Raw genomic sequence first — 21832 nt, forward strand, 5'->3', positions numbered from 1 at the left:
ATTATGCCCCAAGATTTTGAAACTGAGACATTATTTCAATATTGGTATATTTCACAACAGCAGGACTGTTGCTATAGAACAGAAAAACTAACATGTTCACCACCTGTTTAGCATCTATTTTCCAAACAACAGTGTAGTATTTCTGTTTATGTTATTAAGTTCGTGTAATAAGATTCTGTACAAACACATTGTAGCCAATGTGAGGTCAGGTAATTGACCATATATGGCTGTGTGCACAGTGTTAGCTGTAAGGGAAAATTCAGTTGACTATGAAATTAGCAAACATGAACAAAATGAGTGAGCTATTAAAAATGCCATTTAGCGAAAGTACTCACAATGAAAAATGTCAGATAAAAAACACTAGGTAGGCAACTCCCGTATCTGAATCCGCAGCAGCAAACAAAAAAATCGATGCCGTATGGTCAATCCAGGAATTTACCAAAAGAACAAATGGATTTGTGGCTGTGAAGAAAGCAACACTGTTGTTTTTCTTTCTTGCATGTTATTTGGGGGGAGATGTTCATTGATGTAAGACTGGAATAACTGATGTTGGGCATATATGGTCGAAAATGAAAGAACATAAAATGTCAAAGTGTCACATGAATAATGTGCTTAGTCTTTTCATTTCTAGGGGAAAACCAACATTCAGCAGAAATTACATTCACAATATAGACAAACAATTGACAGCCACAACAAACATGTAGAATGAATTGAATTGTCAGCTGTATTTGGTTCTGCGGTGCTTTGAAACTGGCTCTCAGGGGCCATGATGAATCCGATGCCTCTCAAAATAAGGGCATTTTTCGTGAGCTAATCAGTTCAGCACAGAACTGGATAAAGACCTTAAAGTTCATCTCGAGATATTTCTAAGACTGTTCAGAATGCATGTTAAAAGTGTACCAAGATGAAGATCATAAAGAAATAAAACATGCTGATTATGTTGCAATAATCGCGGATGAAACCACAGATGTGTCTTCCGAATTTCAATTGGTTGTTGTTTTGTGTTATGTTTTTGAGGGAAAACCTGTTGAAAGATTTTCGAACTTTTTAAATCCAGGAAGTCAGAATGCTCTTACTATAACTGAGAGTATTCTGAAAGACATTTAACAGTTAGTTGGTGATGACCAATCAAAACTAACAGCTGAGAGTTAAGGCGGTGTAAACATTGAGTGGCGAGTCAAATGGGATTCAGAAATTAATTATAAACAAATACCCAAATGTGTATCAGTTCAACCTTAATATGTCTACGGCAGCCTCTGTTAATCACAAAGCCCACATCTCTTTTGCACATCTTTCAGGTATTTAGGTATTTCTTCTTTCTTTTCTGACTTGACACTAGATCAAAAGTGTCGCATAGCAGTATTCAAAAAAGCTTGCCCCCCCCCCCCCCCCCCCCCGCGCATGTGTGTGTGTGTGTGTGTGTGTGTGTGTGTGTGTGTGTCACAAGATGTTTTTGAAAACAGGAAAAATTTTATTACTGTTACGGAAGTCATTGAAACAAGTGGGAGCATAAAACTATCTTCTACTATTGAAAAAGCTGGTTCATGCAAACCAAGACTGCAAGATAACAAATTCATTTTCTGGCAATCATTTTGCTGTACGATAATGCCTCATGCAGACATACTTTATAATCAGCCTCAGAAGAAAACAACTGAACTGACCAAAGCAAAACAAAACATCCAGAACTTTGAAGTGGTAATGCAGAACATCAGAGATTGACTCCATCCTTTACAATATTAGTTTGAAAATGACAAAATGATACCAGCCAAGAAACCATGGATTCTTGATGGGCATAAAAAAAAGAGATGCTTTGGAAGTGTGTGATGCCACCCTTTCTGAAATAAAATTATGTTTTCATTTCACTGGACACCTAATTATAGCCAACTTATTTGATGTAAATCAGTTTGACAAGTACATTACAAATTTTGCAGACAAATGCCCTGAAATTTGACACACGTACATTTCTGGAAAAATGAAAGTTGAAGGGTGAGCTTCAAGTCTTCTATGCTAGGCCTGAATTGAGAACTGTTTATGGCACAGTTCAGTTTCTTTCACTCTAGAATCAGCGAAAGAAATGGAACTGTGTCAGAAACTTTGTGACACATTCGGTGAGACTGTTAAAGTTTAGAAATTGCTGATAAAGACGACTGTCTTGATATTAGAAGCTGAATAAACTTTCCTACAAAACACCATGAAAGAAGAATGACTGAGTGCCTTAGGGATGCTATCCTGTGAAAAGTCATTCATGTGTAAAATTGAGGATTTCAATTTGAGAGGGACAGATTTATTTGCCAACAAGGAGCGACAAATGGATTTCAAATACCATTCCTACTAATTATTTTGAAACTGTCTTCCCAAAGTCATGGAGTTACTGCTTTTGGTGAGTACAATGATTTTAGTTTTAAGTGTTGGTAATTTGATTAAATTTGCTTTGCAAAATCCAAATTAATAAGTTCGAATAATAATTTATACATGGCCTATTATTTCTCATACTGGCACTCATGTTGTAGGGGACACTTTTCTAGCAGTTGGCCACGAACATAAAATAAATGAGGAGTTCTGGCAGTTGAGGGGAGACAAGCGGAGTGTGGTGATAAGACATGCCTCCCTCTCACAGGGCTGGCATTCTACGTCTGTGATCTGTGCTCCTGGGAAGGCAGAACTGACGTAATAATGGACATATCGATCGCAGATTCCATCTGGTGTAGTGGGAGTTGTATTTCAACCCTGTGACAGAACAAGATTGCTCTCTGCATTCATTTCAAAATAAGAAAAGGAAACACCAACAAGCATAACTCAAAGCAAAGTGGAGCGCATAAATAATTCAGTAACGGCTAAAGTGCAATTGTTAGCTGACGTTGACAGTGTCATTAAGGCGATAGTTCAGGCCTAATCTCCAGTAGTATCTTAACCAACCATACATCCTAACACCTCCTACCTAAGACTGGCACGTAAAAGTGATTGCACATACTCTGTGAGCCTGAAGAATTGTGTTCTTGTTGTCATTCTCATGCAGACATCTCTCTCTCTCTCTCTCTCTTTTTGTGTGTGTGTGTGTGTGTGTGTTTGTGTGTGTGTGTGTGTGTGTGTGTGTGTGTGTGTGTGTGTGTGTTTTATACAAATGCTTGCTATCATGTTCCTGGGTATTGTAAATAAGAAGGGCACTATTGTAATAAGTGTTTATTTCTGTTTCCTTGTACCGTTTTGTTTGATAGATCTCCCCCCCCCCCCCCCCCCCCCCCCCCCCCCCCCCCCCCCCCCGACACACACACACACACACACACACCAGTGGAATGCCTCAGCAGCCGCCGCTGATATTTATCACCTTTCTTATATTGGGATTATTTTACATGCGTAGTGATGCATTATATTTCAGATAAGACAAGGCTTACTATAGGGGTAGTGGAGCAAATCTTCAGTACACTTCATTTGAAACACCATCAAATAAAAATGAGCTTTTATTTTTGAGAGAATATATAATGTTCGTAAACGCAGAATATTCTTAATTTCATTCCATTTAAATCAATAGTGATGGTATACTGTACTGTGGGTGGTTGTGCTATCTCTCATTTCACTAAATTTCTGTAACTGTAAGTCTGTTTTCAGAATTACTTACTTCTGACATAATGTGCACGTTCCTTGATTTTAGTAACTTTCTCCATAATTTTGGATAGTTCTTGCAGTGTGCAGTTACTGCAAGATCTCTACTTTTCCTTGTCAAGAGATACATGTCCCTTTTCCTTTCACAAGATGCTTTAATCTCTCTAGTGACAAATGGTTCTTTTTACAAGACTGTTTGATACCCTTTCTGATTAGCTTATGCAGAAAGCTATTTTCAAATAATGATATGAATTTATCATGGAATAGATTAAATTGGTTCATTATAAATTTCGTTCCAGGCATCTCATGTAAACTGTCCTTAAAAAAGTTTGTTCTGGAGTCATTAACTATTCTAAGCACTATCTTATTTATCCTAACCAGCTGTGTGTCGTACAGAGAGAGCATTTGTTACTGGGTATACAGTTATTGACACATATTGAGCTTCATCAGAGAAAGCCATATGAATTAGGGTCTAGCTGTCTTTATCCACCTGTGTTGGAAAGTTAATTACTGAGAACCAATTGTAGGATCAAAATAAGGAAAATCCTGAAATAATCCGCAGTTCATATTTAGTAATATTTTATGTTGTTCAGTATTAACATTTAGCGAAGTGAACTGCAACCATGGTCAGAGAGACCATTGACTACTGATTTTGTAATATAATTTTGTTCATTAAACCTTTTTTAAATATACTATTAATGGTCGTGGCATTGAGATTAGACTGCCTCATTGTCCTTAATCTTTTGTTACAAGAATATGTATGTGATGTGGGTGTCATACTCAACAATAACCTTAAACCTTCCAGGATTTCATGAGTTTGCATCTAGGACATAATTCTTCAGAGTACATTTTGGCAGGGAGTCCAGCAGTAATTGCCTAAGTGTATCAATAACTGCTTTGAATGTTAAGTGCGTCTGTTTATCTTATGACATAGAAAATCCGGGATGGGATGTAACAATATTATGAAAAGGAAAGTTACTACTTTCCATGTAGTGGAGATGTTGAGTAACAGATAGGCATTCAAAAAGACGGCCACAAATAAAGTTTTCGGCCAGTAAGGCATTTGTCAAAAACACACACACACACACACACACACACACACACAAAATGCAAACCTCATACACGTGATTGCAGTCGCAACCAACTGAAGCCACTGAGGTGTGTGTGTGTGTGTGTGTGTGTGTGTGTGTGTGTGTGTGTGTGTGTGTTTTTGACGAAGGTCTTATTGGCTGGCTGATAGCTTTTGTTGTGCCTATCTGCCATTCAGCACCTCCGCTATATGAGGAGTAACAACTTTCCTTCTCATAATATTGTTACATGCTAAAAGTGTAAGACTTCGGCGTATATTAGGGAGTTTCAGTTCCACATATGAAAGGTAACAGTTGGTAAAATAATAAAACTTACATATCAAAGATGAAATATGGAATATAAATAAAATACAACCAAAAACTGTGCATCCACAATTATGTAGTGGTTCATAATCATTATGGATTTGCAGATTCTCAAGCGGCTCTGTTCATTTTAGCTCAGTATTCGCATAATTTTATCTTTGGCACCCGTTTTAGCTATGATTGGCACTGTTGTGCCATCTGTTTTGTCTGTATCAAAAGGAAAATTTGCTTGAAAAACTATAAAATTATAGCAAGACGGAAAGCTTAGCCAGTTATTACACTCGGGGTATGAAACTATAAGTACTGCTTTTTTATTTCCAAGCATAGCACAATTTAACCAAGACTTTGGAACTGTTAGTTCCTTCTCCAGGGGCAGGTCGCTCACACTTAAAGTTAACAGTGCCCAGGGATTGTTAATCCCTTGTTGTTCCATTTAGTTTGATGAAGTCCATGCCCAAGCAGTTGGAATGAAATGATGCGTGCTAAATGTGCGAGCATGATGCACGAGGCAATCACAGTACAAACAGATTTATTATGTAGCTGTACTCTTTATCTGTTTCATGCAATACTATTCGTGTGAACATCAACACTAATTTAATTCTTGTTCCCTTTTTATACATATATTTTTAACACACTACTTCAAAAAATACTTCAAAATATAAATTTCTTTACATAAACAGTGCTTAGAAACTACAGTCCTCTTGGGTGTCTTCAGGTGTGACACCTTCAGAAGGAATGTAATAACACAATGCTTAAAAGTAGGCTTCGTCAAAAAAATCTTTAATTGCGAAAAGAATTGCTGCCCTTGAATGTATTTCTAATACGAAAAGACAGGATGTTTTGTATAAAACCAGTACGCCTCATGCCCAAGATTCAGGTAACAATGAACTAACTAGTAAAGAACAGATAATAGTGACATTAAAAACACATGTAATCATCTAGAATGAAATTTTCACTCTGCAGCCTTGTGCACACTGATATGAAACTTCCTGGCAGATTAAAACTGTATGACATACTGAGACTCAAACTCAGGACCTTTGCCTTTCACGAGCAAGTGCTCTACCATCTGAGCTACCCAAGTATGACTCACGATCTGTCCTTACAGCTTTAATTCCACCAGTACCTCGTCTCCTACCTTCCAAGCTTCACAGAAGCTCTTCTGCATACCTTGCAGAACTAACACCCCTGGCAGAAAGGATATTGTGGAGACATGGCTTAGCCACAGCCTGGGGGATGTTTCCAGAATGAAATTTTCACTGTGCAGTGGAGTGTGTGTTGATATGAAACTTCCTGGCAGGTTAACACTGTGTGCCGGACCATGACTTGAACTCAGGACCTTTGCCTTTCACAGGCAAGTGGTCTACCAACTGGTCTACCCAAACACAACTGACGACGCCTGAAAGGCAGAGGTCCAGAGTTCAAGTCTGTTTGGCACACAGTTTATACAGCCAGGAAGTTTCGTGTAGTCACCTGTTTATAAGAGATGGTGACTATGACCATCCTGGCATTGCTGACTTGGTGTGATGACATTATCAGCAACACATTGTAATTCTGCAGGCGTGAAGTTCTTAATTTCACACGATGTTGAGTCTGGTGACCTCAGAGGTCTGAGACTTCTACTGATAAGTCTGTCTTCAGTCAACACATTGATGATTTGTACCATACTTTGGTTGGATATGTGAGTGGTTGCTCGATCGGCTTCTCTACATCTATTAATTGTGCATAGAAAGAGTCAAAGATCTCTGGCACTTTTTAAGGTGTAATTGAAAAATATGGGGCCAGTAGTGCACATGCCAGACAATGCACACCAAACATACCTTTTCTGAGTGGAGAGGTTCTTCATGCAGAATATGTGGGTTTGTCCTGGATCAGGATCTGTAATTATGGGAGTTTACATAACCTGATAAATGAAACAAAGCCTCATCTTACATGAAGTAATCAAGGGGTTCAAGTAACTGCCAGTTACAATAATCAGCTCTTTTTTCCTGATCCTCAAATTTCAACTTTCGCACCATACTCACACCACAGGCTTAATTTCATTTCTTTTAGTACACAATGAAATGATGTACGAGCTACACCAACCTTCTGCAATAACTTCCTTACTGACTTGGGGGAGTAATGTCCATGCGAAGTCTGCCTATAGTTTCAGGGGTCGTCACTGTAGGCGCATGTTACTCTGCACGTTCTGAATGGTTCCTATAGACCACCATTTCAAGTACAGATCTTGAATGTGCTGATCATGGGGAGTTTCCTACCAAGATACTTCGCTTGAAACATTTCTTTACATTCATCGATTGAGCGTGCCTTTATGTAACTCTCTACAATAAAAAATCTCTGTTCTAATGCAAATTGCCCCCTTTTTTTTATTAGTACTCATTCCATAGATTATGAATACGACACTTCGTAATTATGTGAAACGTGTCAGGTTAATAAAAGGTGTCTATACAAGATATTACATTGCACAAAATATTACATGACACTTAATATTTTTATTTTTTTTTTTTTTTTTTTTTTTTGTGGGAGGTGGGGAAATTGCCCACTTACTACATCCAAAAATTCATCTAATGGGTAGAAGGAGTTGCCATTCAGAAATTCTTTTAATTTCCTTTTAAATGCTATATGGCTATCTGTCAGACGTTTGATGCTATTAGGTAAGTGACCAAAGACTTTTGTGGCAGCATAATTTACCCCTTCTGAGCCAAAGTTAGATTTAACCTTGAGTAGTGAAGATCACCCTTTCTCCTAGTGTTGTAGCCATGTACACTGCTATTACTTGTGAGTTCGTTCGGATTGTTAATAACAAATTTCATAAGTGAATATATATATTGTGAGGCTACAGTGAAGATCCCTTGCTCTTTAAATAAGTGTCTGCAGGATGATCTTGGATGAGTTCCAGCAATTATTCTGATTACATGCTTTTGTGCAATGAATACTCTTTTACTCAATGATGAGTTACCCCAGAACATGATGCCATACAAAAGCAGAGAATGAAAATAGATGTATGCTAATTTACTGAGATGTATATCGCAAAAATTTGCAATGACCCTAATAGTGTAAGTAGCTGAACTCGAACGTTTCAGCAGATCTTCAGTGTGTTTTTTCCATTTCAACCCCTCGTCAATGCATACACCTAGAAATTTTGAATATTCTACCTTAGCTATTGATTTTTGATCGAAGTCTGTATTTATTGATGGTGTCATTCCATTTACTGTGTGGAACTGTATATACTGTGTTTTGTCAAAGTTTAATGAGAGCCCATTTGCAGAGAACCACTAATGATTTTCTGAAAAACATCATCTACAATTTCATCAGTTAATTCTTGTCCATTGGGTGTGATAGCTATACTTGTATCATCAGCAAAAAGTACCAGCTTTGCATCTTCTTGACTATAGAATGGCAAGTCATTAATATATAATTTAAGAACAGCAGAGGACCCAAGACCGAACCTTGTGGCACCACATTCTTGATTGTTCCCCAGTTTGAGAAATCACCAGTTTTTTGCATATTATGTGAACTACTTATTTAAACTTTCTGCACTCTTCCAGTTAAGTATGATTTAAACCATTTGAGCGCTGTCTCATTTCTGTAAGAAATTAACAATACGAGCTTTTCACAACAACTGATGCACAAACACATAGTGCACGCAACTTTCTGATAAAATGCAGTGTAACCAATTTTTTGAGACTGTTGCCACTTCACAAGCACTTTGACAAGAGATAATTAACCAGTACATGAGGCGTATCAGTTTTATTTGTGATACTCTGTACCTACAACTCTAAAAATTTGTAGTCCTGCAGAGTTTTGAAAGCACTGTGGTAGATGTAAAGCACTCCCAACATCGTTTCAATTCGTACTTTGTATTTTATACAAACTTTGCACATCCTTGTTGGGCACAACGAAATTATTAAGAGATATCCAATTTTGCTGTAGTAATTTAATATTCACATCAGTATTACAAAATCGTACTCACTATTGCCTGCATTGCTTGCTATGCCACAACAGAATTCCGGATGATATTTGTCATAAAAGTAACAGAGACACAATGTTTTACAGCACCTAGCACATTTAATAATAGCTACTGTCTTGCAGGCGCGCGGCGTTTTTAAGAGTGATACGGGAAACATTGTTCATTTACCTTCAAAAAAGTTTCTGTTAATCCATTTCATATTCGAAAAACCAGGTGCCGTAAATTGATGCAAAATTAATGAGTAGTTTTATGGAATCGTCACTGGATGTGATTGCTCTGGTGGTCTTCAAACAAATCGGGAGCATTCTGAATTTTCTTCGTGAAAATTTTAACGTGTTGGTAAAAAATATGTCACATGGCTGGCAAAGTGGAGTAAACAATGGTGGGATAACTTTTATGGTGCAAGTGCATATTTTCCTCTCATCCACGAAGATGTGATCATATATGGTCAGATCAGTCTGTGCCCTCCCCATTATCAATGATGTATAGAAACTTTTCCTGTCCCATGTATGGAAGAATCAAAGATCTTAAAAAGTCTTCATACACCAGTTTCATGAACTTCCTTCATTTCGTGCAGGACTCAATTAAGTTTTTAAATTTGAGGGTTAATTCATCCACTCTTTTCTGTATATTAGGGCCAAATTTTCCCAACAGTTGCTGCATACATAAAAAATCGTACGGAATCACGTTCTCTGATGCAGTTAGTGTGAACTTATCTTGTTTAAATCTTTTCTCTGCATGAGAATGGTTCTCGTGCATTTCTCCAATAGGGATCTAATGCAAGTTGATTGATACTGACTATCCGTTTGATCAGTGTTGGTTATGTACTAGAGGTTAAAATTACCAACATGTATTTTCGTATGTGTGCGGAATTCTTCCGCACCTACTAATACTTCTTCCATCATTGCACATTCTTTGCAACTGATAAACTTCGTAATCTTCCTTTGCCTGATTTTATGCTTTTGCTTAAATCATTTGATTCAAACCAAGCTGGCCACAAAATTAAAGGTATCCGATAAAAATAGAGCAGCAACATTCATCATCCATTATATTAGTTTCACAAGCCAGTCTCTTTCTCACAATGTATTTGACATATATTTTGATGTGATTTACCTGTTCCAAATTGTCTTGCTTCAACGAACCGTCTCACGATTGATAGTGTTCCATTTATCATGATGAGTTCCGCCTCGTTTCACATACTCTTTCCATCGATATAGCATTGATTTTTTATTTAAATGAGAGACACTGGAGGACTGCAAACTCTTTAGGCTCCATTTCAGATGAGGTACTGCAAGAGCAGCTGCTCATTTTTTGTAGGATAGAGGCACATTATCTGCTGGTTCATGTGCGAATTCGTTGGCAACGAAATTGCCATCTCCCTCTACTCCCATATACTACAAAATAAACAGATTTATATTATGTTGATTCCCCCACAAGAAAGAGAACATCCACCCAAAACTGAAACTTACCGCCTCATATTCGTGTACCTTGTCTTCTTTGTTGATGTTTATTAATTCATGGTCATCGATGATCCGTCTCTCGGCCAACAGGTCTTGTATTGCGATACATATCTCACATATCTCATTGCCAATTGCAATTGAATTAGCAGAGATCGTGCTGGGCGGTGTATTTGTTAGAAGATTTAAATCACGAAGTAACTTTTCAGTGTATTTGATGGCTTTAGTGATTTCGCCTCTGAATTGTTAATTCAACTCCTCTACCTCTGATGTATCTTCTTCTGGCTGCACATCTGTAAACACACTTGGGTCATCCATTTCACTGTAGTCTCTGAACATGCACTGCATTAACAACGCGTTACGCGCAACAGACGTTGAAGAGATATGCAAACTATTGGTTCAGGAGCTAGGTCACCACCATTTGTTTGATCATGGTGATACAAATTCATAATGCTGAGGACTGTCCATGCGAACTCTGCGTATTATGAAATTGTATCACCGTAGCCAAATAAAAGCCGGTGATGGGGCTGATACACACTCACAATACACAGAGTTCGCATGAGAAGTCCGCATGGATAGTCCGCTTTCTGTTTGATTGAACCTACACAATTTAAACTTCTTAATAATTTCACACAATTACACTATTTGTTGATATTCTGTAAAATAAAATGGAAAAATATTAAATTATTCTGATTTTAGAAAAAGCAAAAACATGGAAATGACCCGAACAAGATACCTCCAGTGTGGTAGCTGTAGACCTTAACTGCTGCCGCACGCTCACTTGGTTGGAACATGGCTAACATTGTGTGTATTACAATGCACAGTGAGCTTCAAAATCAATTTTCTCGGAAACCAAGGCCTGTCGCTAGAAAAAGCAGTTAGCTTCATACTCAGGGCATGTCCCTCTAAAACATATCCAAGGTGCCTCAAAATCCGTTATTTACTCTTCTGATGGTCCCCTTATTAGTGTTTGTGGAGTAGCTGGTGATTCTAAGTTTCCTTTAGAAGTGGGAGCTGTACTTAACAGAGGGTGTGAAGAGGAGGCAGTCTGGGAGATTTCATTGTGGACAAGATCTGTGGGTTGCGTAGAGGAGAGGAAAACCTGGGAGAGGTTGTTGATTTAGATATTAAGGAATTCACTGATGTACCAGATATGTAAATGCCAAAGCTGTAACTTATTATAATAAATGAAAGATAAAATTATTTTTACAGATGAAATGACCCAGTTTCAGAGACTTTACTGGTCTCACACAGATAAGATTTCATGTATTTAGACTGAAGTGGTGAGTGAAAACCTATACCAAGGCCAGGAATCGAACCCGGCTTCCTACTTACTACGCTTCTGTTTAAGTACCTGCACGTGGGTTTCAGGCTGGATCTCCAATTTGTGTTTGATGCTGAGATGCTGTTTCAGAACATGGAGAGCCTCAGCAATTCTGTTTGTGTGTAAGGGGGAATTTCAAGTAGACTGGGGCAGCTGTGAAACTTTAGCTCAAGGAGGGAGGCTTGCCAGGGTAATCCGTGCAGTTGTGTGGACCACTGTGCCAAGGTTGCTTAGTGGCTAACACACCTGCCTAGTAATCAGAAGACCTGGGTTTGATTCCTGGCGTTTGTACAGGTTTTCACTCACTGCGTCAGTCTGTATATGTAAAAAGTTATTTTTGTTTATGTTTTGATCAGTTATTCAAGCAATTTCCCAAACATTGTGCAAATTCTCATCTTTTGGTTATTTGTGCTTGGAAAAATCTAAGCAGCAAACAGAAGGTCAAACAAAACTTTTGAATGATACTACCTGTACATTAAAATATGGTTTGGGATCAGAATACCTGAGCCATTTTAAGATATTTATGAGGTATAATCTATATCAGATTTTCTTTTGTACTTGCAGTCAAATTTTTTGGCTCGGAGATTTAAATTACCGAATAACAGATCTTGATCCGAAGATTGTGAAGGATTGTATTGATAAAAATAATTTAGAGACCATTATTGAATTTGACCAGCTACGGCAACAACACAAGAACAAAAATGTTTTTGTAGGCTACCAAGAAGGGTCACTCACGTTCCGACCAACTTATAAATATGACCCAGGATCAGACAACTGGGATTCGAGGTAATGCTGTAAAATGTTATTTCCTTTTTAACATACTAAATTTGTGTATAATTTGAAATATAAGTTTTTATGTGTATTAGAGTATTTGATTAAGCGTCTTACCAAATAAAAATGGCAAAACTTGACAATTGTGCCAGTTCTTCCTGCTCATAATGTTTTAAGTGCACTTCAATAATGATTACTACAATAATTGGGTGAAGGAATGTAAATGTCATTGAGGTGCAGAATTTAAATTTTGGGTTAATGTAGAAGTGTTTGTAGCAGGCAAATTAAGGTTGAGTATTGACAATGTGTTGCACTACATAATAAAACTGTAACCATCCCACAGTGTGTTCCCATCTTCAGTTTTGATTATTCAGATATCGTCTTTGTATATCTCTTCCAATTTTTAGGGTATTTGTTTGGCAATCATTTTACATCTGATTATAGTTCTTACTTTGTATCTTTGGGTTACCTTTTCTACAGTATTCAATTATAATCTGAAGATAACCTGGAAACTTGATAATAAAATTGCTACAGTTCACATTTGCACTGTTTTCCTAATTTTTGACATTGTACATTTTATTCACAGTGAAAAAAATAGAGCACCAGCATGGTGTGATAGAATACTGTGGAAAGGTGATGGTATCAAACAGTTAGCTTACAGAAGTCATCCAGAACTCAAAATTAGTGATCATAAGCCAGTTAGTGCATTATTTGATTCACAGGTAAGGCTTGCTCATCTCATTTCATTAGTTGAAGTCCTATTTATTGGTTGCCAGTTCACACCAAGCGTAGTTTGTTGTAAATTAACTTTTGTTTTTAGACAGACATTTGTATGCATTGTTACTGTAATCTCATTATATTGATTTCCATTGTAGATTTAATGTGTATGAATGTGAACACACAGTCATCTACTGCATTCCTTTGGAAGTGTACATGAAATTCAGCTGTCACTTGGTGTTGGTTTTAATTGCTTTTTGGCAGTGTTTGGATGGATACTGCAAAATATACAAATTGCCGATTGTCTACACTAATGCCCCCTTTCACCCACCACTCAGATACCACTATCCCTGAGAGTTAGCACCTCTCCATCTCTCATGAGATTGTGGCTCATGTTACAACATGCTATTTGATCCATTCACTGGCAGTTCTGGAATGTTAATTGCAACTATGAAGGAAGTCATAACATGTCCCAGGAATGGGCTGTTGAATGGGAATTTCTTAAGGCTCCCTTATTTTTAAGAATTTTAAGTACACACTGTGTTTAGGTCCAGAAACAATTTCAGTTTTTTGAGGGTGCTTCATAATTAAGAGATTCTGTTCGGACTTTGCCTGAACCATGTTGGGCTGATGGCTTCTTCAGAAGTTTGGGCTTAGTTGTGCTGGCATTGATCCTACCCTAGACCCAAACACAGCACTGCTTTTGTGGCTATTCTTTGGAGTTGTGGTTTATTTTTGGGACCAAAGTATTATTTTCATCATTTCTTTACTCTTGTGTAAGAGGCAGTTCAAAAAAATTGAGAAATATTTATGCTGTTTGGCCATGTAGCCTAATTCAAAGCTGTAATTCCTAATAAAGCAAAAACCTGTGAGGTCTTTGACTGCAAACAATTATTTTCATTCATTTAATTATGCAAATGACTCAGCATCTCACTGCAAGAATGATTCTCATTTTTGCATGTTCACAAGCTTTAATGGAAGAAAAGATTAAATTAATGAACTTCATGTGTTCGTTGTTTATCAAGCAGTATGTTCTATACAAGTAAAACAAGTTTAAAATAAACATTTGTACTGTGACTATCAAAGCATTTCTATTGTGTAACATGTTTATACTCAAAAGAAATGATATTATTCTCTCAGACAAGAAAAAGTGACAACTTTGGAGTTACTAAGTTGATCTGTCAGTGATCATCATTTGAGTATACTTGTTCTTGCAGATAGACCAACATACACATAAAGGATATGGTGCTTTGTGAAAGGGTAAGTGAAGTGTGCTAACCAAGGAAAACAGCCTTCTTTATGTCAATGTTCAACACTTTGGAGACCAAACCCGAGCATAGCTTACCGTATTTACTCGAATCTAAGCCGCACTTTTTTTCCGGTTTTTGTAATCCAAAAAACCGCCTGCGGCTTAGAATCGAGTGCAAAGCAAGCGGAAGTTCTGAAAAATGTTGGTAGGTGCAGCCACAACTAACTTCTGCCGTCGAATATATGTAGCGCTACAAGGGGATGCTTTGTAGGCACAGAGATAAATACTGGCGCCAAAATCTCTGCGTCTAAATAAATTAAAAAAAAAAAGGTGGAAGACGAGCTTTTTTCTCCGCCCCGAGTTTCGACCACTGCATTTTCGTACATTATCCAACGAAGTAAATACAAATTCCGTATTGTTCATCTTCGAATGTAGCAGAATTTCAATGTACTACGAAAATCCGACTGGCAAGACTGTTTGGGATGTTTGTCAATATGGCCAACTCTACGTGTTGAATTTTTTACTACCTGTGAGAAGAGGTGGTTGCTAATAGAAACCTGACGAAATGTGAATCACATGCAGTATTCTCTTCACCATAAGAATAATATGAATGTAAACATTATGCCACGTATTCTTTCGTGTTTGCTGCTATTTCATTTAAATCCTATCTGCCTAATAAACTACGAAACTAGAGTGAGACAACAGCAAACGCGGAAGAATATACGTATCGTGTCATGTTTACATTCGTATTTTTCTTATGCCTAATAGTGATACAGTCAGAAATTAAGCACGGCAACTGATTAGATTTTTAAATCTAAGATGACTAATTCCTGTGCAGAATTTGACGTACTAGAGAAGCGGCCGCAAAGATTTTCAAACGGAGAAAAATTTTCGCCTAACTCTCGTTCAGAACATATTCTATCATATGCAGTCTATTATTTGGTTCTTGTTGATCATTATCAAAGAAAGCAGTGTAAGTAACAACAAATAGCAGTCTCTTGCCATTGTTTCGCTAGTGAGACGATTCCTCTCTTTTCTTTTTTTTTTTTAATTGTAAGCGGCGGTAGCGCGCACAAAAGCAAGCCATGCCGCGCGCGGCGAAAGGCCGTAAACACGCACTATCAGAATGAGACAAACAATGCATGACACAGTACAGTAATGCATTTTCAGCTCAGAGTGACGTTAACACCTATAACAAAGAAAACGGCACTTATCAGATCAAAGCAAAATAAGCAATCGATTCAAACCAGACGAAGCACGTGAAAAGGAAGGGTACCCGTATAAATACGGACGGAGCGCCTGATGTATAGCAATGGCTACCTGGTAAAACTTAACTGTTAAGCTTACGACTCGAACCAAACTCCTGTAGCTGTATCGTCATTCATTCGACCTAAATTGGGTCTCGTATTACAATGGACCAACTTTGTTTTGATTTGGAGGTGCGGCCCAAAACTTTTCTCTCCCCTTGAATTTCGAGTCTCAAATTTCAGGTGCGGCTTAGATTCGGGAAAATTTTTTTCCTCGATTTCGAGTCTCATTTTTCGGGTGCGGCTTAGATTCGAGTGCGTCTTAGATTCGAGTAAATACGGTAGTCCACAACTTCGTCATAGAAAGACCAAACTGTAGAATAGGTAAAGCTGTGATTTTCTTGACGTGCGGGCCACTTGTAGCTCAAAAGCTAGACATGTTTTGTAGGAGAACCATGTATGGACATCACACTACCTGTCCCTTGACTGCTTGAAGATACATCAGTTATATACGTGCCACTAATGCTTTAAATAATGGCATAAATGATGGATCACGTAAGCCTGATAGTCTTCTAAGTGGTACTGAAAAAGACCAGCAAAGGGAAGTTTCAAACAGGCAAAAATCTCAACTTGTCTGTAAAGTTAGGAAATGACCATATATTATAGATTACAAGAGTACGTCAGATGTTGTTTGTTTCTTTTAATTTTGACTTTATATTTGGTATGATAAAGGTTGAAGTAAACTTTCATTCATGTCCGTTAAGGAAGATTATGGAACATTTGTAGACACATGTCAGAAGGTGGTCTGATGATGAGTTCCTTGTAGTTTGTGGGGAGTCATTTTACAAATGATTTTTTCAAGAGGGACAAGAAAAGTAAGAGATTTACTATTTCTGCTAGACAATTACACTTGCTACCAACCTAAATAAAATAAAATTCATGTCATACTGTTGTACATTGAATATTATTTAAGGAATCACCATGTGAATTACCATCAGGCTTATAGAACTGCAAAAGAGAGTATATTCAGGTACAAAATTTATAATCTTATTAAAAACCCTAAAAAAATGTGGCTAAAAATTAGTCTTATTTTAACTTTACAGGTGTTTGTGACTGAATTCAGTGGTGAAATGTTATTAAATGTAGCACTTATGACTGAACGCAGTAATAATGAAAATGGAATATTCTTGATATGCTTCACAAGCCCCTGGTAACAATGAATTTTTGTGTCCCACTCTTTTAGGCATTTCATAGCAACTTTCTTCCATGTAGAGTATGGTGGCGCTTATTTTTAAACTTTCAACAAATTCAGCCTCTACCCCTTTATCCTCTAATAAATAAATAAATAAATAAAGTGCAAAATATTAACTCTACCAATGCAAGGCAACACCCCAGCAATGATGAAGTAATAAAAGTTTTACCCAGAAGGTCATTTTTTCAAGTAATTTTTTAGTTATTTTATTTGCAATGACTGTCAGACACTGGTACTAGAAATTAAGTCAAGTTTTATTAATTTCATTAACACATTCTTTACTTCCATTAGCACGTGACTTGCTGCTGTTAAACAACAAATTTTTCATCCAAATTATATTAATGATTCATTATTATTTTTGGATAAACATGTCCTGTTGTTATTAAGAGTTCATTATCGTCATCATTTACAATGTTACTTGCTTGGTACACATTTAGGTCTTATAAGTGGCGGTACGCTATAGTATCAGAAGCCTGAGCTGGTACATGTTCTATTACCGTTTATTGTATTCCAGCCCAAACTTGTTCTACTTCATTGTTACATTACCGTATTTACTCGAATCTAAGCCGCACTTTTTTTCCGGTTTTCGTAATCCAAAAAACCGCCTGCGGCTTAGAATCGAGTGCAAAGCTAGCGGAAGTTATGAAAAATGTTCGTACGTGCCGCCACAACTAACTTCTGCCGGCGAATACATGTAGCGCTACGCAAGCATACTTTGTAGGCACAAAGATAAATACTGGCGCCAAAACCTCTGCGTCAGTAAATAATTTTTTTAAAAAAAAGTGGAAGACGAGATTTTTTTTCTCCGCCGCGAGTTTCGACCACTGCATTTTCATACATTATCCAATGAAGTAAATACAAATTCCGTATTGTTCATCTTCGAATGTAGCACAATTTCAGTGTACTACGAAAATCTGACTGGCAAGACTGTTTGGGACGTTTGTCAATATGGCCAACTCTACGTTCTGAATTTTTTCCTATCTGTGAGAAGAGATGGTTGCTAATAGTAACCTGATGAAATTTGAATCACATACAGTATTCTCTTCACCATAAGAATAATACGAATATAAACATTTTGCCATGTATTCTTTCGTGTTTGCTGCTATCTCATTTAAATCCTGTCTGCCTAATAAACTACGAAACTATAGAGTGAGACAACAGCAAACGTGGAAGAATATACATATCATGTCATGTTTATATTCATATTATTCTTATGTCTAATAGTGATACAGTCAGAAATGAAGCACGGCAAGTGACTAGATTTTTAAATCTAAGATGACTGTAATTTCTGTGCAGAATTTGATGTAATAAAGAACCGGCCGCAAAGATTTTCAAACGGAGAAAAATTTTCACAAACTCTCGTTCAGAACATGTTCTATCATACGCAGTCTATTATTTGATTCTTGTTGATCATTATCAAAGAAAGCAGCAGTGTAAGTAACAACAAATAGCAGTCTCTTGCCATTGTTTCGCTAATGAGACGATTCCTCTCTCTCTCTCTCTCTCTCTCTCTCTCTCTCTCTCTCTCTCTCTTTTTTTTTTTTAATTGTACGCGGCGATAGCGCGCACAAAAGCAAGCCATGCCGTGAGCCGCGACTGGCCATAAACACGCACTATCAGAATGCGACAAACAATGCATGACACAGTGCAGTAATGCATTTTCAGCTTAAGAGTGACGCAAACACCTATAACAAAGAAAACGGCATTTATCAGATCAAAGCAAAATAAGCAATCGATTCAAACCAGATGAAGCACGTGAAAAAGGAAGGGTATCCGTATAAATACGGACGGAGCACCTGACGCATAGCAATGGCTACCTGGTAAAGCTTAACTGCTAAGCTTCCAACTCGAACCAAACTACTGTAGCTGTATCGTCATTCATTCGACCTAAATTGTCTATCATATTACAATGGACCAACTTTGTTTCGATTTGGAGATGCGGCCTAAAACTTTTCTCTCCCCTTGAATTTCGAGTCTCAAATTTCAGGTGCGGCTTAGATTCGGGAAATTTTTTTTTCTTTTATTTCGAGTCTCATTTTTCAGGTGCGGCTTAGATTCAAGTGCGGCTTAGATTCGAGTAAATACGGTAATGCTAAGGCAATCAGTTAGCAGTTATTGATACGTCAGATGCAGCTTTCGATGTAATGTGTTAAAGCTGAGCCGGTTAACTAATTGCTCACTTACAAATTATATAATGAGAGACAAAGTTGTCTTTCAGGGATGATTTTTCTGTTATTGTTATCAAACAGTTTGTGCTGCTGGTGGGAGAGAATTTCAAGACATCTTTTTCCTTGACTTATAAAACATCAGCATTTTCCACTATCTCATCACACAGATACAGAAAACACTTTTTCTCTTGTTGGCTACATTTCCAACTAAATTGCTGGAGACAAATTACCCTAAAACTGTCAAGTTTCTAAATGTTTTGTCTACAGTCTCAAGATTCATGAAGCTTACAACAGAGGAAGCCCATCATTGGCAGTAACCTGCAAAATTTGTATTTTGTAATAGATTATATCTCCAAATAGATGCTCTTCCATAGCGAATTGTATCCAGATGAGGTATTTTATCAGAGATAGTTTGATAAAGTTTTCCTTTTTACATATGAATGTAAAAAATTTAACCAATTTTCAGTTACTGATATTGCACATCATCTGGACAAGCCCAATTTACAAAGGTAACATGCATAAGATCATGTTTGCGAAATAAGAAGTGCACAGATGCAACTAACTACATATCAATGTGCTTAATGCTCTGGTGCAACACCATTTGTGGGCGATGGAATGGTATGTATAACATACGTGTCACATAATGCAACTCAGCTGTGAGACACGACATTTTAGAAGAAACAAACACACATGTTTGTGTGTCAGGTAAAGTTAAAAAATGATCTAATGCGAACACATTTAATGCAGCAGTTTCCGGGGCAGGTGTTTAGAACTGTGCTCATGTCAAATGCCAGTAGAGGATGGGCCTGAACACCTTGTTTACCACACTGCCTATGTCCGCAGCCATTACTGAATGTTTTATCTTGTAAGTTGTTCATTTTTTTTGTTTCCTATTTTGAAATGAGTGAAGAGACTAATCCTGATCCACTGTAGAAATAGATTACTTCACTGGCAACACCAGCAGAGATCAATGATCCCTGTGATAATGTGTCATTTCTGCTTTTACTGAAATGAAATGCAGAATGTGTGTACGCTGCTCCCTTGCGAGAGGGAGGCAGGCTTATTTCTCCACACTGCTCCTACCCCTGTGGTGGTTACAATTCATTTGTTTATGCTTGCAGCCAACTGTCAGTTTATACTATCCACACTCTGTGCTACAGTGACCAAGAAACAAAACTTTTCAACATATGCCAGCACTGTTGAAATTCTTACCATAATGCGCAAATAAGTTATTTTTGGTCCCACTTTTACACTAAATGTCTCTTTCGGTTCTATCCGTAGTGTTGTCAAGTGTGGGTCACATGGCTTTCAATGCCCACAAATGATAGAAATTAATATTCTGCAGATTTTGTAAATGTCGAATTGGGTGTGAAAAGATAAAACGATGTCGTGAAACACCTTTAATCGGAAAATCACTCTCTTCTCTGCCTGGAAAAGGCAGCTGCTTCTCAACAGAAAGTTATTTGTTGGTAGCTTAAATTGAGCCAAAAGAAAAAAACAAGTAAAGACGTATTGGGGGGGGGGGGGGGGGGAGGCTGATGTGGTTGCAAAAGCAAACATTGGAGTCGGAAAGCTCCTGAATCACCAGAAATTTAGCTCAGAGCATTAAGGCCAATAGATAGCGTGATAACTTTTTTAATTTATATGTCTCATCATTTGCAAAGAGATCTACAAATTTCAGCAAAAATAGATGCTACCTTCTCAGGTCCCTAAGCATGGGAGTTTCCTCCCCCCACCCTTGAATGTGATGTTTAGCTACTCAGACTCTGCAAGTAATTGAAAGGTTTATAGAAACATTTAATTACATTTGCTGAAAAGAAGAAAGGAGAAACACATACTTTTGTGGAAATGATTGAGGATTCCTATCACACAGCTCATTCAGATGTAAAAAAGAAGTGGGCACGACTTTCCCAATTGTTAAATACTAAAAATGACAACAGGTCACCTTCATTGGCATTGATTAGAAAAATACATGAAGAAGAAAGATCTCTGAAGCCTACTCATGGAAACTGCCAGGAGAAAAAGGTCTTATGAAGAAATGAACCAATGCTTTGACACTCATTGGCTTTGTAGATTTAAAACAAATTATTCAACATAAACCAGCAAAAGCAGGGATACTGGTGACAATTGTAAAACATCATGAATCATCACTCAGCAGTGATATGTATCAACAACAACAGTAGCAGCAGCAGCAAAATTTACAGCAAGTCTCAAGGAACTTTGCACTTCTGTACTTCTGGTTGTTGCTAAATGCAAGATAAAGCGATGAAAATTGTGTTTCCATATTAACATCTGCTGGAGAAGCTTATTTGTGAGATGCTGAAAAACTAGTAATACATTGTACCTTTCTTCAGAGTCTCTGAAAAAATTAGGCAAATGACACAGAAAAAGATACAAATTTAATCTTAGTGACTGCCAAGAATCAGAGTAGTAGTAAGATGCCCCCAGCTCTCTCAGCTGTTGAAAAGGTTTACAAACTGGTAATAATGATTTTTCACAGCTAGGAACAGTTGCTGGGAATGGCTACATACAGTAATTGCGTAAAGGTTGCGAACTCAGTCTTTAACAAACTTCTGAATTGTTGAGAGCCGGCCGCTGTGGCCAAGCAGTTCTAGGCACTTGAGTCCAGAACCGCGCTGCTGCTACGGTGGCAGGTTCGAATCCTGCCTCGGGCATGGATGTGTGTGAT

At 37.6% G+C, this 21832-nt stretch overlaps 1 protein-coding gene across 2 annotated transcripts in view; it reads left to right on the forward strand.

Moving 5' to 3' along the window:
• The window catches only part of LOC126168177 (inositol polyphosphate 5-phosphatase OCRL), a 90950-nt gene that overhangs the window by 28838 nt on the left and 40280 nt on the right, over positions 1-21832 (forward strand). For both annotated transcript variants that reach the window (XM_049920537.1, XM_049920536.1), the window contains 2 exons: positions 12304-12525; positions 13097-13232. In XM_049920537.1, the coding sequence (XP_049776494.1) occupies positions 12304-12525; positions 13097-13232 (358 nt within the window). The remainder of the gene's footprint in view (positions 1-12303; positions 12526-13096; positions 13233-21832) is intronic.

Source organism: Schistocerca cancellata, chromosome 1, assembly GCF_023864275.1.
Source record: "Schistocerca cancellata isolate TAMUIC-IGC-003103 chromosome 1, iqSchCanc2.1, whole genome shotgun sequence".
In the NCBI taxonomy this organism is placed as follows: domain Eukaryota; kingdom Metazoa; phylum Arthropoda; class Insecta; order Orthoptera; family Acrididae; genus Schistocerca; species Schistocerca cancellata.